The 24,834-nt window shown below is 46.3% G+C and overlaps 3 protein-coding genes across 11 annotated transcripts in view; 1 reads left to right on the top strand and 2 right to left on the bottom strand.

Annotated features, from left to right (window-relative positions):
* LOC101398697 (uncharacterized) overlaps positions 1 to 24,834 on the bottom strand; it is a 727,039-nt gene that overhangs the window by 562,719 nt on the left and 139,486 nt on the right.
* Positions 16,080 to 18,690, bottom strand: NDUFB11 (NADH:ubiquinone oxidoreductase subunit B11). Its single transcript, XM_004434989.3, has 3 exons — positions 18,165 to 18,690; positions 16,477 to 16,607; positions 16,080 to 16,306 (listed from the first exon to the last, which is right to left on the bottom strand). Exons 1-3 carry the CDS (start codon positions 18,369 to 18,371, stop codon positions 16,180 to 16,182), a joined length of 465 nt encoding a protein of 154 aa, XP_004435046.1. The 5' UTR covers positions 18,372 to 18,690; the 3' UTR covers positions 16,080 to 16,179.
* RBM10 (RNA binding motif protein 10) overlaps positions 18,917 to 24,834 on the top strand; it is a 29,810-nt gene continuing 23,892 nt past the window's right edge. For 5 of the 9 annotated variants that reach the window (XM_014791008.2, XM_004434977.3, XM_014791005.2 and 2 more), the window contains exons 1-2: positions 18,917 to 19,196; positions 21,077 to 21,218. In XM_014791008.2, the coding sequence (XP_014646494.1) occupies positions 18,932 to 19,196; positions 21,077 to 21,218 (407 nt within the window). In that variant the 5' untranslated portion in view covers positions 18,917 to 18,931. Of the gene's footprint in view, positions 19,228 to 21,076; positions 21,219 to 24,834 lie in introns of all 9 variants that reach the window. The other 4 variants (XM_087427185.1, XM_087427184.1, XM_087427183.1 and 1 more) reach the window with 1 other exon arrangement.

The following is a 24,834-nucleotide window of genomic DNA, read 5'->3' as shown; positions in this document are numbered from 1 at the left end:
CTCTTTTGTGAGTTCAGCATCACCCTGATACCAAAGCCAGACAAGGACACCACAAGAAAAGAAAACTACAGGCCAATATTTCTGATGAACAAAGATGCAAAAATCTTTAATGAAATACTAGCAAACTGAATTCAGCAACACATGAAAAAGATTATACAACATGACCAGGTGGAATTTATCCCTGGGATGCAAGTTTGGTTTAACATATGCAAATCAATCAGTGTGATACACCACATTAACAGAATAAAAGATAAGAACCACATGATCATCTCAATAGATACAGAAAAAGCATGATCTACAGCCAGTCATGATAAAAAAACAAAACAAACCACAAAAAAACCTCTCAACAAAATAGGTATAGAAGGAACTTACCTCAACATAATAAAGCCCATTTATGAAAATCCCACAGCTAACCTCATAATCAATGGGGAAAATCTGAAAGCTTTTCCTCTAAGATCCAGTACAAGGCAAGTGTGCCCACTCTCGCCACTTCTATTCAACATAGTACTGGAAATATTAGCAAGAGCAATCAAACAAGAAAAAGAAATAAAAGGCATCCAAATCAGAAAAGAAGAAGTAAAATTATCTCTGTTTTCAGATGACATACTGTTATATGTAGAAAACCCTAAAGACTCCACCAAAAAACTGTTAGAACTAATGAATTCAGTAAAGTCACAGGATACAAAATTTAGTAGTGTTTTTTTACACCAACAATGATCTATCTGAAAAGGAAATCAAGAAAACAATCCCATCTACAATAGCAGCAAAAAGAATAAAATATTGGGGGGCAGCCTGGTGGCATAGTGGTTAAGTTCGTGTGCTCCGCTTCGGCAGCTTGGGGTTCGCAGGTTCAGATCCTGGGTGCGGACCTATGCACTGCTCATCAAGCCATGCTGTGGCAGCATCCCACATACAAAATAGGGGAGGATTGGCACAGATGTTAGCTGAGGGACCATCTCAAGCAAAAAAAGAGGAAGATTGGCAACAGATGTTAGCTCAGGGCCAATCTTCCTCACCAAAAAAAAAAGAATAAAATACTTAGAAATATATTTAACCAAGGAGGTGAAAGATTTGTACACTGAAAACTATAAAACATTGATGAAAGAAATTGAAGAAGACACAAATAAATGGAAAGGTATCTTGTGTTCATGGATTGGAAATATTGTGATATACAGATTCAATACAATCCCTATCAAAATTCCAATGGCATTTTTCACAGAAATAGAAAAAATAATTCAAAAATGTGTATGAAACCACAAATAGCCAAACAAATCTTGAAAAAGAAGAGCAAAGCTGGAGGCATCACACTTCCTGATTTCAAATTATATTACAAAGCTATAGCAATTAAAACAGTATGGTACTGACATAAAAACAGACATATAGACCAATGGAACAGAATAGGGAGCCCAGAAATAAACCCAAGCATATATAGCCAACTAACTTTTGACAAGAGTTCCAAGAATATACAATGGGGAAATTATAGTCTCTTTAATAAATGGTGTTGGGAAAATTGGATATTCACAAGCAAAAGAATGAAACTGGGCCTTTATTTTACACCATACACAAAAGTCAACTCAAAATGGATTAAAGATTTAAACATAAGGGGCCGGCCCTGTGGCTTGGTGGTTAAGTGCGCGCGCTGCAATGCTGGTGGCCCGGGTTCGGATCCCGGGTGCGCATCGAGGCACCACTTCTCCGTCCATCCTGAGGCCGAGTCCCACATACAGCAACTAGAAGGATATGCAGCTATGACATACAACTATCTACTGGGCCTTTGGGGGGGAAAAATAAAAAAAAAATAAAAATAAAAAAAAGATTTAAACATAAGACCTGAAACAGTAAAACTCTCAGAAGAAAACATAGGGAAGAAGCTCCTTGACACTGGCCTTGGCAATGATTTTTTGGATGTGACGCCAAAAGCTCGGGCAACAAAGCAAAAATAAACAAGTGGGACTACATCAAACTAAATATTTTCTGCACATCAAAGAAAGCAATCAACAAAATGAAAAGGCAATCTATGGATTGGGAGAAAATATTTGCAAACCATCTGTCTGATAAGGGGTAATATCCAAAATATATAAGGAACTCCTACAACTCAATAGCAAAAAAATAAACAATCCAATTAAAAAATGGGCAAAGGGCTCAAATAGAAATTTTTCCAAAGAAGACACACAAATGGCAAATAGGTACATGAAAAAGTGCTCAACATCACTAATCATGAGGGAAATGCAAATCAAAACCACAATGAGATATCATCTCATACCTGTCAGGATGGTTGTTATCAAAAAGACAAAAGATAAGTGTTGGCAAAGATGTGGCGAAAAGAGAACACTTGTGCACTGTTGGTGGGATTGTAAATCGGTGTAGCCATCATGGAAAACAGTATGGAAGTTCCTCAAAAAACTAAAAATGGAACTACCATATGATCCAGCAATCCCTCTTCTGGGTATATACCCAAAGGAAATGAAATCAGTACCTCAAAGAGATAACTGCACTCCCACGTTCATTGCAACATTATTTATTTATTTATTTTGTGTGGAAGATCAGCCCTGAGCTAACATCTATTGCCAATCCTCCTCCTTTTTTTTCCCTTTTTCTCCCCAAAGCCCCAGTAGATAGTTGTATGTCATAGTTGCACACCCTTCTAGTTGCTGTATGTGGGACGCCGCCTCAGCATGGCCAGACAAGCGGTGCGTCAGTGCGTGCCCAGGATCCGAACCCCAGGCCACCAGTAGCAGAGCACGCACACTTAACTGGGTTGTCCCCAGCAGCATTATTCACAACAGCCAAGATCTGGAAACAAGCATCTGTCAATGGATGAATAGATAAAAAAATTGTGGTAGATATATACAATGGAATATTATTCAGCCTCAAAAAAGGAGATCCTGCCATTTGCAACAACATGGATGAACCTAGAGGACATTATGCTAAGTGACATAAGCCAGACACAGAAAAAAAATACTGCATGATCTCGCTGATGTGGAATCTAAAAAAGTCAAATTCATAGAAGCAGAGAGTAGAACAGTGGTTACCAGGGGTGGGGTGGTGGGAGAAATGGGGAGATGGTCAAAGGATATGAGGTTGCAGTTATACAGGATGAGTAAGTTCTAGAGATCTAAGATACAGCATGGAGACTATAGCTAATAATACTGTATTGTACACTGGAAATTTGCTAAGAGAGTAGATATCAGGGGCTCTTACCACACACACAAAAAACTAAGTATGTGAGGAGATGGATATGTTAATTAGCTTGACTGTAGTAATCATTTCACTATGTATATCTCATTCCCTGGTGGACATTACCAATGGAATATGAAAAAATATATATCTCCAGAATATATTTTTTCTATCTGTGGGAACTCCAGGGTGTCAAGGACCCTACCTATCTTGTTCACACCTGTATCTTCAGTGCTTGAGATATACAGCAGGTGACTAAGAGTTTCTTATTCAAGAAATATCTTCCCACAAAGAAACAGTAAGCCCAGTTGGTTTTACAGTCAAGTGTTACCAAACATTCAAGCAACAGATCATTTAATGCTGTACAAACTCTTACAGAGAATAGAAAAAAGAGGGTAAAATCCTCAATTCACTTTCTGAAGATAGTGTATTCATTTCTAGGGCTGCTGTAAGAGATTACCACAAACTGGGTGGCTTAAACCAGCAGAAATATGTTATCTCACAGTTCTGGAGGCTAGAAGTCTAAAATCAAGGTGTCGGCAGGGCCGTGCTCTCTCTGAAACCTGTAGAGGAGAATCCTTCCCTGCCTCTTTCCAGTTTCTGGCAGTTTGCCCACAATCTTTGGCATTCCTTGGCTTGCAGCTGTATAATTCCAATCTCTGCCTTTGTCATCACATGGAGTTCTCTGTTTTCACATGGCTGTGTTCTTAGAAGGACACCAGTCATACTGGATTAGGGGCCCACCCTACTCCAGTACGGACTCATCCTAACTAATTCCATCTGTAATGACACTATTTCCAAATAGGGTCACATCTGAGGTACTGGGGGTTAGGACTTAAACATCTTTTGTTTAAAAGGGGTTCAACCCCTTTTACAATTCAACCCCTAACAGACAGCATAACAAACAACAAAGAGAAATTTCAGGTTTATCCCATTCATGAACATAGATGCAAAAATCCTAAATGAAATATTAGCAATATATAAAAAGGATAATATATCATAACAAGTTGAGTTTATCCCTGGAATACAAAGTTGGTTTGTTATTAGAAAATTGAATAATGTAATTTACCATATTTACAAATTAAAGGAGAAAACTCGTGATTGTCAAGAAAGACAGAAAAAGCATTTAACAAATTTTAGCATCCATTTAGAATTTTTTAAAAAACTCTCAGCAAAGTAAGAAGAAATTGGAACTTCTTTAACCTGATAAAGGGTCTCTACAAAAAATATTATTCTCAGTGGGAAATGTTGCAAAATTTCCTTTTAAATCAAGAAAAAGACAACGGTTCTACTATCAATATTCCTCTTCACCATTGTACTGAAGATTCTAGCCAGTTCAGTAAGACCAGAAGAAGAGATAAAAGGTATAAGGATTAGTGGTCTGTGGGGTCAGTGATTTTGGGGGTGCAGGTCTGTGAGGCTCAGGTCAAGAGCTCAGGCTGCAGGGTGACAGTGCCATGGATGCTTAAAACAGAGCTCCTGGATATTCCAATGCACATCCTGGGGAACCTACACAGCCTACCTTCTAACAAAATTGAACACTTCCCAGAAACCTACAGGGCAGAAAACCAGGAGATCTGTACCAGGACTGTCTCCATGCTGGCCTTTCTCTGAGTCAAACCATGGAAGCTGATAGGACACACGGAGATCAGATTTACCACAGACAGTGGGCAGTTTGCTACCAACCTGCTTCACCAAAAGCCACTCCCCAACTACACTGTCCTCCCATCCTCCAAGTCCTGAATCCATAGCAGTGTGTCTCAGTGTGTTACTGTCCCTATTCCCCCACACTGTGTATGGTCTTACACTATGGACATGGTGAGGATTTTCCACAATAATACTAAGATATTATATACTATATGTATTATATGATCTATTATCTCCATTTTATAAATAAGGAAACTGAGACTCAGAAGGAATAAGGAATTTGACCAAAGTCAAACTATGTTGGTGTAAGATAACAGAAAATGTAAATGTTGGCTTCTGTCTCCAGTTCCTGGCACAGAGCTCCTAAAACCCTTATAATTTCCTAAGTGATAAGAGCACTAGGAGCTTGTTCTAATATTTGGTCTTTGACCCATCCCTGACACAGGCCTCTGGAAACCCTTGTAAATCCCTAAGTGATAGGAGCATCTTTTGTTCTAATAAGGTGACTCTCGGTGGGCCTGGATGACTCCTGGATGGGGGCTGGTCACCAGGAAGACCAAGCCATGATTAGAAGCTTGGAACTTTCAACCCTGCCCCCCTCCCACTTCTCCAGAGAGGGGAGAGGGGCTGGAAATGGAGTTAATAATTGATCATGTCTACGTGAGGAAGCCTCCATAAAATCCCAATAGCACAGGGTTCAGGGAGCTTCCAGGTGAGTAAACACATCTGCATCCTTTATTACATCCTTTAATAAACTGGTAAATGTAAGTAAGTGTTTCCCTGAGTTCAGGGAGCTGCTCTAGCAAATTAATCAAACCTGAACAAGAGGTCGTGGGAACCTCCAATTTGTAGTCAAATCAGACAGAAGTTGTGGGTAACCTGGGATTGGCATCGGAAGTAGGGTGAGCAGTCTCACGGGACTGAAGCCTTAGCCTGTGGGATCTGACACTATCTCCAGGTAGATAGTGTCAAAATTGAGTTAAATTGTAGGACACCCAGCTGGTGTTGCAGAGAATTGCTTGGTGTGGGGAAAAAGCTCCTCACATTTGGTGACCAGAAGTGTCAGAAATGAAGCATTCTGTCTGACATTAAAGGAGACATATAGGAAGACGAGGGCTGGGTTTTTTCCTATACTGAAGAGGGAGAACTGGGTGGTTTTTCTAACACAGTTGGTAAGTGGTAGAGCTAAGTACCAAATGCAGGTAGGTCTGGATCTAAAGGGTGACCATTACCTAAGAAAAATCCAATTCCATATCTTCTTGAAGACCCATTCTCATCTGGGGCCCAGGGCAGCTCTATTTCCCACAGGAAAAGTCCCTAAACACTAATGACACATAGCTCCAGTCACTGACCCGCAAAAAATCCAATTAAGGGACCAAAGAAACCCCAGTCAGAGTGTCACTCCTCACTGGCTCACATAAACATTAGTGCCACAGCTCCTCTCCCAGTGATTGACAGCCAGAGACCCTAAATCAGCAGCCTCGAAGACCTCCAATCACTAATTACCTCAGGATTCAAATCCTCGAGCCACATCCTTGCCACCACTAGCGCTGATTACTGACCTTCAAAAACTGCCAGTGGCCAAACCATAGGGACTGTCAGAGCACACAGAAAAATCCCTCGATTCTTGATTGTTAGGGTCTGAGATTTTACCCTCCTGCAAGCTAACAAGTTTTATAAATGCTGACAGAAGACACGAGACTCCTGGGGCAGAGACAAAGGATTTTACTACTCATGGCACAGCAAGCAGCATGCACATCATGTTGGTGTCCCATGTCCTCCAAGTCCCACAGGGGTGACGAGTGGATGCTGCACACGCTGTGTGTTTACATCACAGCCAAGAAACGCTGAGCTTGGGGAATCCAGCCTGTTTTTCGTTCCAGAGGGAGACATTATCTCATCCCTCAAGGTCCCTCAGTGTCAACACTACCCTGAGAAATGGCCAAGGTAATGAGTGGTCAGGGCCTTGTATTCTTAGACAGTCAGGAAGTAGTCTAAGGCCAGGCTCTTACGCTGCAACTCACACAAAGGAGTTTAGATTGACTTGCTGATGTTTGGTGTCACTGTCAATAATTATAGGGGGCAATACATGGGTCCAAAAACAAACCCCATCCCCAATGGAAAGACATTCTGTTCCCCATTCTTTCTACCATAAACATATATATAAACCAAAGGGGCATGGTTCATTTCAGTTCAGAATTTGTCGTCAAACTTGGTTGAGATCACCATTACATTAGTTTGATTAAGTCCCATGGGTGGTGGCATCAAGTGCTAGTAGCCCAATTGCTAAACATGGCATAACCTGAGGCCACTTGGGTGTCAGGAGAGGCAGATGAATTTGTTTTTGTTTTTCTAGTAACATTGGTTTATAACATTATATAAATTTCAGATGTACATCATTATATTTCAATTTCTGTGTAGATTACATCATGTTCACCACCCAAAGACTGATCAGATGAATCAGCCAGATCTAAACAAGGTCACACTGGCCCGCGTGTGTGTGGGTATGAGGGAGGTCTGCGTTCAGGAGCTTATGTTGATGCACCGGGTAGAGCAGAATAGTTTAGGACCCGCCATGTTCACATGAATTTTTCTGTTTTTTGTCATTGCAAGGAAGTGATGACAAACCTGGCAGCAGGTCAGATTGCCAGCTGCACCTGCTGCTTGACTCCGGGAAGCCATATAATTGCTTTGCCCGGCTCCAGTGCTTGATCTAGGGGACAAAGAGAGCATTTATTGTCTCCCCACCTGGAACCTCGCAGGGTCTAACCCAAGGACTTTCCTTCCACGCCCATGAAATCAATGTTTCCCATCCCAGGGCCTATAACTTCACTTTTATCCAATCATCCCCTGCTTGCACCCAGACCTTTCATCCAGAAGGGTCAGGTGCAAGAGGATGAAAGGCATTTTTTTGTGTGTGTATGAGGAAGATCAGCCCTGAGCTAACATCCGATGCCAATTCTCCTCTTTTTTGTTGAGGAAGACTGGCACTGGGCTAACATCCGTGCCCACCTTCCTCTACTTTATAGGGGATGCCACCACTTAATGCCGTCATTATGATCTGGGACCATGTCCATCCAACAAGAGAATCCAGGTGACTAAACCAGAACAAAGTTCAAATCCCCTAGGCCCCTTTTGAGCTGAGCTGCCACCCAGAGGGTTACCAACTAGGCTGGCCTGGGATTGCTGTGAGGGGAAAGAAAGATACATTGTGTCCAGGAATGGCTGGGCAGAATCCCAAATTTTCAAAATAGGTCTCTGTAACTCACCTCTTTTGTCCTGATCACCATCCAGGAGGTATGCAGTAGGAGATGATTTCTTTCTGGGGACAGCCCCATTCAGTGACCAAACTGCCTTACTAAGGTGTGTGGACCAGGAGAAAGTGAGAGAAGTAGAGTCTGAAATCCTTTTGAGTCCATTTTTGAGGAGGCTGTTCAATGCTCAACAATATCCGATATCTGCTGATGGTAGGGAGCATGGAATGTCTATCCAATACTTTGACTGTTGGTCCATTGTTGGGTGCACCACTGTCAGACTGTAAATGGCCTGCATCAGAAACACAGAGTCTTTCACTTTCTGTCCAGTCTCTGATGTTGGATGTGTTGCCGTGTCCGCGGGACAATGGCAGTGAGCTGGGCAGTGCAAGCTCCATCAGCTGCTTGATTTCAGTTGGTCTCATCAGAGAACAGACTCTTACTATGGGCGTCTACACGGGTGACTCAGACTGACCTTAACCACTACCCATCCATTACTGATCCCCACAGGCCTCCATCATTGGCCCCAGAAATCCCCATCACTCTCCCCAGAGACCTTCTATCAGACAACCTCCTCCATCTCAGTGTCTCAGGCCCTAAAACCTCAAATCAAGTTTCAATTCTATGCCAACTGCCTTTAAGCTGCTTCTAAGAACCACTTCTATTTCCAGTCCTCACTCCTAAGACCACCTTCTCTAAGAGCTGCTCTTTTTCACAGGTGCAGTGAGGCTGCCGTTTCTGTCCAGCACGGGAAAGCTAAATTGCTTTAAAGCTGTGATTTTCAAACTTTTTAAAGTATCATAAGCCTTCTTAAATACAGATGGGGGGTGCTACTTGTGGAATTTGGGCTTCCTTGTTAAGCGAAACAAAGGTCAGTCAAGGACAAGACCCCGCCTTTTCTGCAACCAGTAGCCCCGCCCCCAGCTCAAGCTGACATGTTTATTGGATAATAAGCATGTCAGTCAAAGCAAGACCCTACCCTCGACTGCCGAACGACACGCGGCTCAGACGTTCTCACTGGTTGGAAAGGCTATCAATCAAATCCCCATCCCGCCCCCTGCTCGCGGAAGAGCGGCGGGTCCAGACCCGATCCTCACCGACAGGCCGCCTAGTCAATGAGCCCTCCGCCCTCTCGTTCAGCACAGCCAGCCCGCCAGGAGCGAGAGCTCTTGATTGGCCACCCGCTGCCCTTTCAGCTGGAGAGCCCGCGGTCTAAAGGCGTCAAAGCTGCTCTGATGAACAGCTGATTAACCCAAGGGTTGCCACTGGCGCACAGATCTGTCACAATTGGCTCTAGCCTCTTCCCGGACGTCAATGGCACAGAGACAGGCGGGCCTGCAAAGAGGTTCTGAGCCCATCCCAGCTTCTTTCTGCTGATCCTTTTAAGGTGTCGTGTTTGGTGCCCAGTCTCACGAGGGAAGGGAGGCCCTGGGGCAGTGTTGGTTTCCCTGACTGGAAGGGCACAGTCGCATTACGGAAAACAAAAACCTGGACGCGGATCCAAAACACTTTTTTTGTGTGTGTGTGAGGAAGATCAGCCCTGAGCTAACATCCACTGCCAATCCTCCTCTTTTTGCTGAGGAAGATTGGCCCTGGGCTAACATCCGTGCCCACCTTCCTCTACTTTATATGGGATGCCACCACAGCATGGCTTGATAAGCAGTGCATACATCCGCGCCCAGCATCTGAACCTGCGAACCCCTGGCCGCCAAAGCAGAGTGTAGGAACTTAACCACTACCCACTGGGCCAGCCCCTCTATTTTTCATTTTTTTTTAAATTTATTTATTTATTTTTTCCCCCCAAAGCCCCAGTAGATAGTTGTATGTCATAGCTGCACATCCTTCTAGCTGCTGTATGTGGGACGCGGCCTCAGCATGGCGGGAGAAGCCGTGCGTGCCCGGGATCCGAACCCGGGCCGCCAGCAGTGGAGCGCGCATGCTTAACCGCTAAGCCACGGGGCCAGCCCATGGCTGCTCTTTTCCTAAACTTTGGCTGAGACCCTGGATCCTCATTCTGACCCTGGCATAGTTTCCCAGACCCTCTCTACCTTTGAGACAACTGACTCCAAGAATCCTGCAGCTTTTCTGACAACTTCCACAAAAGGCCCCGATTGGCTTCTTCATCTTCAGGAACCACCACTTTCAATATCAGACCCCAAACCTCTTGGTGGTGACTGCCAGGGTTCCAAAACCACCTCCCATCCCAGGTCCACCATCTGAACATTCCCCAAACCATGGTTACAATTTCCCTTTTCAGGGCACTTATTAAAAAACTTCCATGGTTACTATGTTAATGTTAATGAGGATTCATTCATTTAGCCGATACTTACAAACATATAATCTGTGTCAGGCAATATTATAAGCACTCACTCTCAGATTAATCTTCTCAACATCCTTAGGAGGTAGTCAATGTCGTCAGCCCCACTGCCGATAAAGACGGCAAAGGGGAACATAAATATAGTCACACATTTGGTGTGGAGGGAGCTGTGATTTGAACCCAGGTTCTGGAATCTGTGCCCTTAACCACTGTGTTAGACTGTCTTGAAATCATGGCTCTTCTTTCAAAGTTCTCTCTTCAGTTAGACACTTTCCTTAAGTATTTCTCGAATGTCATCTCAGTGAGGCCTTTTCCCTGGCGACTCTAGCTAAAATTTACACACACACACAAATATTCACTACACCCTTTCTTGCTTCATTTTTCTCCTTAACACTTATCACTAGCATATTCTACATCTTACTTATTTATCTAGCAATTATCATTACCCAAAATGGTTGTTTGTTCCTTACATTTGTTATCTGTCTCCCACACTATAAGCCAGCTCCAAGAGGGCAGGGATCTTTGCCTGTTTCATTCACCGCTACAGTCCCTGTCACACAGTAGGTACTTGGTAAATAGTTGTGAGATGAATGAATGAATGAGTGAGTGAATGAGTGAATGAACCCTTCCAATGATGGTTGATCCCAAGCTGCCTTGCCTGGATCCTGGTTGGTTCTGGATTCGCTCCTCGGACTCACATGCAATTGACCTCTGATGTATTGGCTCTGCTTACAAATATTAACATCTAAAATTGGAGTTATACCACCTCAGATGAATTTCTATTAAAAAACTTTGCCCTGGAGTGAATTCTGAGCCAATTTAATTCTTTGTTCAATGCCACCTAAAGCCAATTTTGGCCATTTTCGTTTTTCTTAAATGGTTTTCAGTTGGATGAATCATTTTCAGGTTAATTTTTCCAGTGACAATTCGATTCACGCATCAATTTTTCTTATCTGTGTCATATTTCAGCAATAATAGCTTTGTCCCAGATATCTCCTTGGCCTCAGGCTGCTCCTTGAACAGCTCAGGCACATTCTTGCTTCAGGGACTGTACTGGTTGTTCCCTCTGTCAGAAATGCTCTTGTATCTGTGTAGCTCATCTCTTGCTTTCTTCACATTTTTTTCCTCAAAAAAAATTACCTTTCAACAAAGCCTAAGCTGACTACCCTATTTAAATACAAGCTTCTCCCACCCTGCAGTCATGATGCCCTTTCCCAGCTTTATTTTTAATTTAATGCATACTTATCACCTCCCAACATACAAATAATGTAATTTGTTGCCTTGTTTATTGTCTGTGTCCCTCTGCTAGAATATGAACTCCAGGAGGTCAGGCAGTTTTGAATCTTTTGTTCCCTGCTGCATCCCCACTGCCTGTAACAGTGCCTGGCCCCAGGAGGCACCCAGTACATATCTGTTGAATGAATAGCTCCTGTCATTCTGAGCTCTATTTGTGGCCAGTTCTCATCAAGTCTAATGTTTCAGGATCAAAATTTGCAGGTTCACGTTTTGTTGAGAACATTGGGTCCTTCCATCAGTTTTCCCTCAACACATTTTAAAGTTCACAGTTTTAGCTGTGGTCAGTTTATTCCGTGGTGCTTGTGTCTATCAGTAATAGTCATTTTGTGCTTATGATCAGATATTTTGTTTTTATTTCCTGGGTAATCCATGAGAAAAACTGTAAGCAGTCTCCCTTACACAGTCCAGAATTGTTTGGGATGAGCTTTGCTGAGTTTTCAGTAAGCTTCTGGTCAACTTTGTGTAGTGTGTAAAAGCTAAACCCCTTCTAATCATGGCCATGGGGCCCTATGGATCTGGCCCATGACTACCTCTATAACCTTATCTCTAGTTACTCTTTTCTTGGAAGATTCCAGTGATTCCAGTAAGCACAATATTCCAACCACACTGGCCTTCTGGCGGAACTTATCTCATCTGTTGATTTCTGTGCTTGTTTACCCTCCGTCTTACCCACCACCTTGAGGTAAAGTCCTTGAGGACAGAGACTGTCTTAGTTTGGATCCTTCCAGAAGCAGACCTTGAGACAAGGATTGAAGTCTTTAGGACGTGATTCCAGGAAGCACCTGTGGGGCAGTGGAGGCGTGTTGAAGGGAGACGAAGAAGAAAAGGCAGCCAATGAAGACTGTCATTAAGCGACTTGGCACTGTGGGCAACTGGAGCATCTTCCCACCGCAGAGCTCTGGGGGCCAGTGGAGAACACACACCTTAGAGACGTCCCATCTGTGGGGCAAGGGGGCAGGTGTATTTATCTACCAGCTCTCATCAGTCATTGGTTGAGTGCTGCTGCCAGGGGTGTTCATTTTCTGGTCCTTCCAGCCTGCCAGGCCCAGAGGCAGAACAGCCTTCTGCAGCTTGAGAGGAAGCCCTCCAGTGACGAGATGCAGACCCTGGCAGTTGGCAGTTGGCCAGCGCACACTGGCCACAGGGATATGGGCAGGGAACTGACAGTGTCTGCTCTGGGGACTTGTGACTGTCTTGTTCACTGGGCCTTGTACATAATACATACTCTAATAGATCGAAGGATGAAGAAGGTTGGTATCTGTCATGTTGCCAGAGAAAAGCTGAGTCCAAAATATCCAGGTTCAAATATCCACAGGGTGAAAACATTGTGTTTTAAGTTCTCTGACCACTCACACTGGCCCCACCCCCACCCTGGGAAATTCCTGAGGACAGGGATCCCGTTATCTGTCAGTGCCCGGCACACTGTCAAGGCTTGGCACACGGTAGGCACTCAACTCCCACCCCTTCATCCCAATGTGGTCCTTAAAAGGTCAGTCACTCACCAGAATGGCTACAATGAAAAAGATGGAGAGTGTTGAGTAACGGCATGGATGTGGCATTTGCTACCGGGGAAGTGGAGATTGGAAAATTGGCATGATTTACTAAAGCTGGTCATGTGTCCACCCCCAAGACTTAGCAGTGCCATTCCAAGGTATGTGCCCAAGAGAAATGAGTGCATATGTCCATCAAAAGATATGTACAAGAATGTTCACAGAAGAATTCTTCTTTTTTTTTTTTTGTGAGGAAGATCAGCCCTGAGCTAACATCCATGCCAATCCTCCTCCTTTTGCTGAGGAAGACCGGCCCTAAGCTAACATCTATTGCCGATCCTCCTCCTTTTTTTCCCTTTTTCTCCCCCAAAGTCCCAGTAGATAGTTGTATGTCATAGTTGCACATCCTTCTAGTTGCTGTATGTGGGACGCGGCCTCAGCATGGATGGAAAAGTGGCGCGTTGGTGCGCGCCCAGGATCCGAACCCGGGCCGCCAGCAGCGGAGCGCGCACACTTAACCACTAAGCCACGGGGCCGGCCCCCAAGAAGAATTATTCTTAATAGCCCCAAATAGAAAATTACCCAAATACCCATCAACATTGGAATGGATGAAGTGTGGTCTATTCATACAATGGAAGAGAAGACAGCAATGAGGCTGGACAAACTACTGACTATGTAACAACATGGCTCCCTCTCACAAACATCATGCTGACTGAAAGCAGCTGGACACAAAAATGTATGAACGCACTTATATGAAGTCCCAAACCAGACAAAACTAACTTCCGTTGTTAGAAGTTGAGAGAGTGGTTACCCTTGGGGGGAAGGTTGCACCTGAAGGGAGCTTCTGGGATTGTTCACGTTCTTTCTTGACCTGGGTGCTGGTTACATGGGTGTGTCTAGTTTGTAAAAAGTAAATGAGAAGTAAACTTACGGTATACTTTTCTGTATGTACATTTCAATTCAATGGTTTAAGAAAAGAAGCGGTGGCCAGTGTGGCAGGGCCACAATGAGGGAGGAGGAAGGTGGTATCGTTGCCTTCAGAAAGGGGGCAAGGCATGGCCCAGAATGGAGGTTTCTAGAGAGCCTGAGATGAGGGGGCAGAGTTGGGGGATTGGAAGTGCTCATCCTCAGGGGCCGTAGCCTGAAGGGCACTGATGGTAGGGGACGGCACCCACCCCAGAAGTAACAATACCAGCATTTCGCAAGCACATGCTGTGCCAATCCCTGCTCTAAGTGAACAGACAGCTGAATACGTGCCCTCATGGAGCTTACATCCTGGTGGGGGTGGGTGGGGTGATGTGTTCTCTGGGCCGATGGTGAGGCATGGCTGCAACAGGCTGAGGTTTATTACAGGGAGTAGTACCTCAATATGCTCAGGAACTTGGTGGCTGGGACAACATGCCTGTCACTTCCACAGTCCCAGTAACCGCAGGCTGGAGGGTGGAGAGCACTCCCTTTACACATTAGTATTCTCTGCTTTGGGGCCTATCCTGAGTTGGGAGACTGGCCCCACAAGGAAGCACTCAGGGAGTGACACCGCTCACTTCCAGGAAGGTTCATGTGGACATCGCACCCACCTTAGTCACATACAAATAGACTCAGGAGCTAGGGGTAGGGGCATCACCTCTGCTGGTGGGTCCAGCAGGGAGAGGGCAGAGATGCCAGGGGCATGAAGGGGAGCCCAGGCATCTGGATTTAACAGGGATCTAAGAGAGGATCCCTGGAAAAAAAGACAGCCAGCCCCAGACCAAGTTCCTACTCCATCTGCCAGATCCAGATCCAGATCCAGATCCAGATCGAGAGAGAGGCTTAAAGAGTGAGCCCCTGATGCAAGCAAACAGCCTATTCCCAGAGAGAAGTGAGGGGGTGTGTGGGGAGAGACCTCCTGCTTGAGAGAAAGACACAGAAAGACAGAGAGGAGGGGGCAGAGAAACACACACGCGCGCACACACACACACAGGTGTGCATCTTGAGTTAGAGACCACCCAGATTTAGGGCAGAAGGAAAGAGAGGAGCATCCAGACTCACCAAGACACAGAGGCAGAAACCTCCAAGCCCAGAGAGAAACAGAAGTCAGGGAGGGAGACAAACACTCATCCTCAGCAATAGAAAGCCCTGCTCTGACCCACCACCCTCAATCCCTGGGCGCCCTGGCCTTTCTGCCAACGTAGGAGGTTCCAGTGTGGTAGCTTTTCCCTAAAGACGGCTGCTATTTCTTTTTTTTTTCATTAATAATTTTGTTTATTTTTTTTTGGTGAGGAAGATTGGCCTTGAGCTAACATCTGTTGCCTATCTTCCTCTTTTTGCTTGAAGAAGATTGTCCCTGAGCTAACATCTGTGCCAGTCTTCCTCTAGTTCTTTTGTACGTGGGATGCTGCCACAGCGTGGCTTGATGAGCAGTGTGCAGGTCGGCACCTGGGATCCGACCCGTGAACCCCGGGCCGCTGAAGTGGAGCACATGAACTTAACCGCTACGCCACCGGGCTGGCCCCCGTCATCAATTTCTTCCTATATGCTACACCCCCATCCAGAAGAGCCCTGAACCACCATATAAAAAGCCCAAGCTATTCTGCTGGGGAGAGGGCCCTGTAGAAGACTGAAGGGCCAGACAAGTGAGTGAAGAAGCCATCTTTGACATCCAGCCCAGTGGAGCCTTCAGATGACTCCGGCCCCAGCCACCATCTGACTGCAACCAGCCAAGACCCCAAGAAGAACCTAGCCAAGCCCAGTCAACCACAGGACCATGAAAGATAATACTAAATTGTTGTTTTAAGCCACTAAGTGTTAGGGTGTTTGTTGCACAGCAATAATCAGAACACCCAGAAAAGGCTGCAGTGGCCCTTTTAAGGCCTGACACTCCCACTCCCACATCTCCCTCACAACAAAATCAACACCAGCCAGATTTTCAATCTCTTTAATTAGGTGCTCTGAGGAGAGGGCAGAATGGTGGGCAGGGGCTGGAGAAGGTGGTGCTCCTTGAGCCCCACTAGGCAACCGGTCAGTCCTCATCGTCCGGCAGCTCGATCTTGCTGGGGTCAAAGCAGTTGGATTCCATGATGGGGAGGCCATTGGCTTCTCGGTATTTCACAAGCCTCTCAGCTTCCCGGCGGGCCCACTCGTGCATCCTGGAGGCAGCAGCGTGGGGCAGATGTGAGGGAGCCTCACTGGACACCAATCCCCATCTTAGCTCCCCATTCCCCAATGGTGCAGGAACAGGATTCCTGGCAGAGTCCCCTTCGATCTCTACCCCTGCCTCTGTTCCCACCCATCCCACTCTCTTGGATACCCCATGCACCTGTAGTCAGGCAGATAAGCCACAAAGGTGCTCCCAAGGACCAAGACAACAGAGAAGCCAAAGAAGAAGACAACCCGCATGTTCCAGAGGTCCACAGCAGGGTCCTTGTCATAACCGTGGGTGTCTGGGTTCTGTGGCAAGGAGAAGAAGAAGTCGATGAGGGCTTCTTGCTGCTCCACAAAGCCTTATGCTGGCCCTGCATAAGCTGGTCTCCAGTTTCATCTTGGACCAATCTCCCCTCCCTCCCTAAATTCCTCTCTTTCTATTCTTAGCACTTGTCAAGCTCCTTCCCACCACAGGGTCTTTGCACATGCTGTTTCCTCTGCCTGGAAAGCCTTTCCCCCAGATCTTGTCATGGCTGGATCTGTCGCCTCCATCAAAGTCTTGGCTTCATCATCATTTCCCTTAGGAGGCATTCCCTTCCTAGTCACATTGTTTATTAATTTGAACTACAGGAAACTGGTTTTCATAGGTTGAATAGGTCAAAATGGTTGAATATTGGCAATTTCCCATGGTTCAACCTAATAAAATAGCCCCCTACCCCCAAGTCACTCTCCGTGGACTTATCCTGCTTAACTTTCTTTCTAGCATTTATTAGTTTACCAAAGAAGCATCCCCTCAGATCCTGTATCATATTAACCTTATATTATTATCAATTACATACTCTATGTTACTGTTTCCAAATATTGTACATGTTTATTTTCTGTGTTCTCCACTATAATATAAGCTATGAGAGCAAGGGCTTTATCTGATTTCCACACTGTTGAACCCCTAGGGCCCCGAACTGCACCTGGCATATACAGGCCCTCCATACTATTTATGGAATGAATGAACAAGTGAACAAGCATCCTGTACTTCCAAGCTCCCCCAGCAGAAGTTAGTATTGATGAAATACCTATTATGTGCCAGGCCTTTCACATACGCAAACTTCACAATATCCCAGTGAGGTGGAAAGTGGCAACAATAATTAACACCTTCTAATGCTGAGTACTTACTAAGTGCCAACGCTGAGCATTTTGACTCATTTAATTACATGAGGTGGCGTAATATTTTATTTTTTAGAAGCTGTCCTAATACTTTCCCCATTTTATAAAGAAACTGAGGCACCAAGAGGGTAAGCTACTTGTCCAAGTCACATAGGTGAGCAACTGTCAGTGCCTGTTTTCCAACCTAGGCCTTCTGATTTCAGAGGCTCTGCTATCAATACAGCACAGCAGACCTGGTTCCGCCACACATTCAGTTATGTGAGCTTAGGCAAGTCACTTAACATCTTTATGCTTCGGTTTTCTCATCTGTAGAATGAGTATACCAATAGCACCTACTTCGAAATAAGGTTGTTTTGAGGATTAGAAAGTTAACGTAAGTAAAGCGTTTAGAACACAGGCACTGAGCAAGCTCCATATCAATGTTTAGTATTATTGTCGTTACGCTATATTGCTTCTAATGTGTTTTGAGCAGTGCCCACTTCAAGTTTGACATCTGTCTGCAAAATAAGGCCAATCTCGCCTCTGGCCCTGAACTGAAGATTATCAGGGGACAAAAGAGGAAAACAAGGTAGGCAAAATTCCCAAGTCTTTGAGGATTTCGCCAGCTGCGCAATCCTCAGCCCCCTAAGAACGTCCTCTACCGCTCCCCGTCCGCTGGCCCCTGATTGACCCTTCCGGCGTCCCCTTTCCTCTCCCTCTCACCTTCTCATAGAGGTTTTCGTCCTCGAGATCTGGGTCTTCCTGCCAGCGTATAGTGGGTTCCGGCGCCCGCTTTCCCGCCACAGCGGACGGAGCGATCACAGCCCTAGAGGAGCTGGAGTCCCAGCGAACACGGGCAGCCGGGAACCCTCGCGTCGCCGCTGCTGCCAAAAGGCGGCGAGCGCACAAACCCAACAGCCCGGCCGCCATGTCAGATTGTTCTGCAGGCTCTCAGGGGCGGGGACGGAAATGCAACTCTGCGCAGCTGCAGTTGGCCCGAGCGCGATAACTGTCGCTCCGCCCCGGCCGCACTAAATATGTCCCGAGTCTGGATTTCGTTTTCAAATGAGTGAGGCGCTAAGTAGCCCTCTTTCCCTCCCTCTGTCATGGCTTCATGGTAGCAACCATTTTCTTATCCTCTCAGTCAGGCTGTGGAATTTCGGACTGAGAGGTCTGCTCATTTCCTTGCTGAGAAGAAAGCGGTGACATTTGGGTGGATTCAGTTCCCAGCCAATCGCAGAGAGATTTCCCTTGCCCTCTGGGGAAAGGGGCGGGGCTTCCGCTTGTCTTTCATCTTCTAAGGAAGCCAAGCTTCTAAAAAGCGGGCCTTGCCGGATTGGCCAATAGCTGCTCCTTTTCTCGACTTCGGGCGTTCGCACCGGGAGTGGGGAGGTGGCAGACGCTTGCCAATCAGAGCAGGAAGGGGCTGGCCGACGGCGGACGGCGACCAATAGATGAGGCCGGCCAGAGCGCGCTCCCTTAGTAGGTGGATGGTGGTCGAAGCGCCGGCTCGCTTCTCGTCGTCGCCATTTTGTGCTGGTGATCGCGGCCGGCTGGGAGTTGGCGGCAGTGGGTTTCCCGGGGAGGGTAGCGCTCTTGGCGCTTCTCCCCTCCCCCCTCCTCCGCCTTTCCGCCTCCAGCCTCGAACTTGGCTGTTGCCCGGACCGGCTCCGGCTGAGCTGAGAGAGTTGGAGGAGGTGGCGGCGGGCCGAGGTGATGTCTGGGAGCCCTCCCTTGACAGCCCGGGCCGAGAAGGTGAGCGTCGACGCTGGTCGTGGGGGCGGAGGTAAGGGGCCGGGGGCGGGGGTGGGTGTAGAGGAGGTGGGAGGGCGGACTGCGGGCCCGGGCCTGGGCTACGCGTGGAACCGAGGGATGCATGCACAGTCTGAGCCCGGGAGGGGGTCTTTTTTTTTTTTTCCTTTTGAGAACAGAGGCGCGTGCGCGATCGGGACACAGGAAGGGTGCACGCGGGTTGGGGGAAGGGAGGGACGGATGGGAGTGGGCCGCTGTGGTTTACTCCGCGACACCGAACTTTATCCGTGGGGAAGCGGGTGTCTGCGACTTTGCTTTTTATCCATAGGAGAGGGGGTGTGCAGTCTGTTCTGTGTGACTTTGGTACTTATCTATCCATGGGGAAGTGTTTTGTGGCTCTGGTCCTTATTCTTGGGTGGGGGAGGAGGGAGAACGTCTGTATGACTCTAGTCTTTATCCTTGTGTCTGTAACTCTGGTCCTTATCCATGGGGAGGAGTCCTTAACCATAGGGAGTCTTCTTACGACTGGCCCTAACCCACCTACTGGGTGGGGAGGGAGTGCAAGGAATGTATGTATGACTTACTGCCCCTTCTTTTGGGGGGTTGTATCTTTGACTCTGACACTCATCCATTGAAAGAGGGTCTCAGTGTATGATTATGGCCCGGATTTATTGTGGGTTCCTGTCTGTGATTTGGGGCCGCGGTTATTCCGGGCCTGTGTATGTGACTTTGGTCCCTATCTGTTGTGGATAGCAGTGTGTGACTCTGGCCCCTTTGCCGGAGTCTACTGAGGGTTTTGTATCTGGCTCTCATCCACTGGGGCCCCTGGTTGTGATTCTAACTTTTTCCCATCTGGGAGCAGGTAACTCTGGTTCCCTGTGGCTTGAGGAGGAAGAGAAAATTCGTGTGTGTGTGTGTGTGTGTGTGTGTGTGTGTGTGTGTATACTGTACATGGAGGAAAGGTGTGGTGGCAACCTAGTGTTGGGCAGGTGCTGTTACTGCCTGGATTTGCCTGATTCTTGTTCAGAGGGCGGGGCCTGAAGATTCTGGGATATTTCGTGATGACCCCTGGGCGGGTCACGTGGCTCTCAGGACTTCCTAGTTCTCACCGCAGCCCTCAGGGTTGGGTGAAGTGACTGCCCTTCCATCCTAGCAGAATAGCACAGTGGTTTGGAACAGCCTCCGAAAGGACTCCTTTTTCCTCTGAATAACATGGGCTTAGAGCCCCGGGGAGAGAGCCGCCTTGAGACCTGGCTGCGCATAAGAGACGGGGCTCAGGGCTGAGCCAGTTGCCGTGTGAGGGCCAAAGCTGTGTTGGCCAGGAGCCCAGGGAGGCAGCAGCTATCTTGTTGCCAAGTTAGCCCCTTCACCCACTAAGCCTTTCATGCTCTCCCACCGTCTTGTAAGGGGCAGCCAGCATCTTGTTGGGAGGATGAAATACCTGAGGGCCCATGGAAGGAGCCTGGAGACTGGGACTCCCGTTGTGAAGTCTTGCCTGCATGACTAATGTGCCTGATCTCGGACAAGTCATGCAGCACCAAGAGCCCCCCCGGGGGGCAGGTAGCTCCGGGCTTGAACTCGTCTACCAGTCTCAAACAGCAAAGCCCTGGTCACAGAATGGGTGGCACCATGAAGTCTGTTCCCTCTCTGCTGAAGACCTTGCTGTTTCTAGGGTAGTGAGCTCTAGCCTCACATTTGTGGGGAAAGGAAGGAGCAGGTCAAGTAGGGGCTGCCTTCCCAATCTGGTCCACAGGAGCACTAGGAGTTGGAAAACAACATCCCTGGGCTAAAGGACAGCAGAGAGCCTTGACAACGAGGGTTTCTCAAGGAGGCCCTCTCTGCCCCAACTGCCTTGACCCCTTTCTTCCTTCTATTCTCCCCAGAGTACCTGCAGGAGACATCACCCAGGCTGGCAGATCATGGTGGCAGCAGCAGGGGCAGCTGGGAAGTGAAACGGAGCCAGCGGCTGAGGAGGGGCCCCAACAGTCCCCGCAGGCCCTATCAGGACATGGAGTATGAAAGACGGTGAGTTACCCGCTCCCACCACTACCAAGCTTGTCCCCATGTGAGAATTGATCCAAGAAGGTGCTAGGAGGGGGCTTCCAGGCAGAGGAAACAGCACAGCAGATGATTGGTTTCTTCTCAGCAGCCATTTATTCGGCATCTGTTGTGAGCCAGGAGCTGTGCTAGGCTCTGGGCGTGCAGTGGTGAATGAGATCGATAAGACTGCAGCCTTCTTACTCAGGGTCTCACAAGGGAGACCACACAGTTTCCAGGTGGTTCAAAACAGCTTGACAGGTGCCATGGTGCCGTGGTTGGTTGTGAGGGTGGGAATGGATCAAGAGAAAGGGAGGAATGGAGGCTAGTACCCAGGTTTCCAGTTAGGTTGACCCAGAGAGGTGTGTGGTGCCATTCACCAAGGTGTGGACAGCCACTGCAGGAGGACAGGCAGAGGTGGAGGGCAGATGGGTGGGGGGTTGTAAGTGCCCGTGGATTCTCAGGGGAGAGCTGTGGGCTGTAGCTTTGGGTTTGAGGGGTAGATGGGACTGGTGCCTTCAGAGTCAGGAATTTGTCCAAGACAAGTGTGGGGCAAGCCAGGTCAGATAGCGGGAGACTTCAGGGACAGGGTGGGCTGAAGTTGGCATGATACTTCTCTTGGAAGGGACACTCTTGTACAGTTATTTTTAAACTCTGATACAAATGAGAAACAGTTGGGACACTTGGTAAAATACAGAGATCCTGGGCCATATCCTCACTATGCTGGTGGATCACCCCAGTTGAGTCCAATGCAGATGATCTATTTTTGACGTTTTAAGATTGCATAGGAAAGCAGACATAACTCGCCCTGAAAGCCTCTATTCAAAGTCAGTAGATTTATAAAAAGTCAGGGAGGAAATAATTTTTTAATGTCTTACAAAGAGTTTCTTCTACTGCCACCCCTTTGAAAAATGCAGAATTATAATATTTTGTTTTCTGAAAAGTAAGCCCAAGTTTGAGATGTGGTCATCATCTGGTGTTATTCAGTCTTGACTTTGTTTAAAAACGTCTTTTGAAAGGCACTCCATTTTGGGTGGTATTCACTGGAAGTGTTCTCTGGCAGTTTCTGAGTTTGAGTAGGTGACACACTTGCTTCAGACTTGATTTACCAAATAAAGCCACTGGCTGTCTTTTGGCCTTTAGAGGACCTCAAGAGCAGAGGTTTGAGTTAATCATACTTTTCCAGTTCAAGGTAGGTTTCTATCATAGGTCAGTATAGGACCTTCTCTTGCCATATTTATTTTTTCCTTTTTATTCCCAATTCCCATAGCTGTAGGCAGCTGCTCTGTTGGGTTTGAAATGTATCCTTCTGAAATATGTAGTGTTGTTTTCAGTGTCTGTGTCTTCAATTTAAACAAATGGCAGAGTGCTACAGTCTTCATTCTGTTTCCTGAACTTTGTATTTCTCAGCACTGCATTTTTAAGATCTGTCTGTATGGCCCTGTGTATATTACTGCTTTGCTTCTAATTGGACCTAAGGACACCATAGGTGTGCCTACTGCCTTTTACTTAACGATTCCCCCAAGGCTGGATACCAGTTCTTAATTTTGGTGTGCTAAAATTCATCACTTTTTTGTCTTAGAATCTGTGCTTTCAGAATCTTCTCTGTTCCTACCTCTGGATCACAGAGATTGTTTTCATTCTGTAGTTTTACCTTTTGCATTAAGGTCTTTAAATCCATCTAGAGTCCACTTTTGAATATGGTATAAGGTAGGTTCTGGTTTTATTTTCCTCCATATAGTGGGCAGTTTTCCCAGTACCACCTCCTAAATAGTCCATTCTTTCTTTGTTGATTTGTGGAGCTCATCTCATTTCAAGTTCCCTCCTGTACCTGGATCTGTCTTGAGTGATCTGATTCGTTTTGTTGGTCTGTTTGCTTATTCTTACACCAGAATCTTATGTTTTTATTATTATGGCTTTATAGAGTGTCTTAATAGCTCCCACTTTGCTCTTATTTTTCCAAGTTGAGTTAGCCATTTGTGGAGCTTTATATAAAAAGTTTTATCAAGTCCCTCAAAAACATTCAAGAATTTTGATTGAGATTGCATTGAATTTATATATTAATTTGGGGAGAATTGTCATCTTTGTAAGTAGTCATCTCATTCAAGACCTCTATAGAGAATATTTTAAAATTCGTTTAAGGGACATAAAAATCTGAATAACTGGGGCCGGCCCCGTGGCTTAGCGGTTAAGTGCACGCGCTCCGCTGCTGGTGGCCCGGGTTCGGATCCCGGGTGCGCACTGACGCACCGCTTCTCCGGCCATGCTGAGGCCGTGTCCCACATGCAGCAACTAGAAGGATGTGCAGCTATGACATACAACTATCTACTGGGGCTTTGGGGGAAAAATAAATAAATAAATAAAATTAAAAAAGAAATCTGAATAACTGAAAATACAGGTCTTGCGTATTCTTTGTTAAAGTGATTCCTAGGTACTTCAGTAGTTTTCATTGACATCTTATTTTCTTTTGTATTTTCCAAGCTGATATTTGCTGGGTAGAGGAAAGCTGTTGCTTTTTCTAAGTTGTCTTATCCTGCTGTAGTCTCTTGTTATTTCTGATTGTTCGTTGTTGATTCTGATGGTCACGTTGTGTGCAAATCACTTCTGTCACTTCTTTTTCCTCACTTACACCATTGTCCAGGACTTTTAGTACCTGTGTATAGGTACTATGTTATGCTGTGTACTAAAGTAAATAGTAGGGTCGGCCCCGTGGCTTAGCGGTTAAGTGCATGCACTCCGCTGCTGGCAGCCTGGTTCGGGTCCTGGGCGCGCACCAATGGACCGCTTCTCTGGCCATGCTGAGGCCACGTCCCACATACAGCAACTAGAAGGATGTGCAGCTATGACATACAACTATCTACTGGGGCTTTGGGGGAAAAATAAATAAATAAAATTTTTAAAATAAATAAATAAATAAAAATAAAGTAAATAGTAGAGTAAATGGTTAAATAGTTTCAGTGATGCTGGGTGCACAAATTAAGATTTATTTTGGCAGGTTGTAACAGAAAATCCAAAGGATGATGGCTGAAACAATCTAGTTTATTTTCTTTCCCATAAGGGACATCTGCATATAGGCAGTCAGTCCAGGCCTGAGAGGCAGCCCCTTCTGCTTAGCCATCAAGTATGATGTGTGCTGTAGGCTTTTAGAATGTAGCCCTTAGGGCCGGCCCTGTGGCTTAGCGGTTAAGTGCGTGCACTCCGCTACTGGCGGCCCGGGTTTGGATCCCGGGCGCGCACCAATGCACCGCTTCTCCAGCCATGTTGAGGCCGCGTCCCACATACAGGACCTAGAACGATGTGCAACTATGACATACAACTATCTACTGGGGCTTTGGGGGGAAAAAAAGGAGGAGGATTGGCAACAGATGTTAGCTCAGAGCCGGTCTTCCTCAGCAAAAAGAGGAGGATTAGCGTGGATGTTAGCTCAGGGCTGATCTTCCTCACAAAAAAAAAAAAATTAGAATGTAGTCCTTAATAAATCAAGAAAATTCTCTAATCTTAGTTTGCTAAGATTGCTCAGAAATGAGTATTGAACTTCATAATTACATGCATTTTTTCTCCTTTTATCCATTAATTTCATAAATTTGCATTAAATTACATCCTT

The sequence above is a fragment of the Ceratotherium simum genome, chromosome X, assembly GCF_057802395.1.
Source record: "Ceratotherium simum simum isolate JZ-2026a chromosome X, ASM5780239v1, whole genome shotgun sequence".
Taxonomy (NCBI): domain Eukaryota; kingdom Metazoa; phylum Chordata; class Mammalia; order Perissodactyla; family Rhinocerotidae; genus Ceratotherium; species Ceratotherium simum.
Note: the sequence above shows the minus strand (reverse complement) of the source record. Positions and strands in the feature narration are given on the sequence as shown.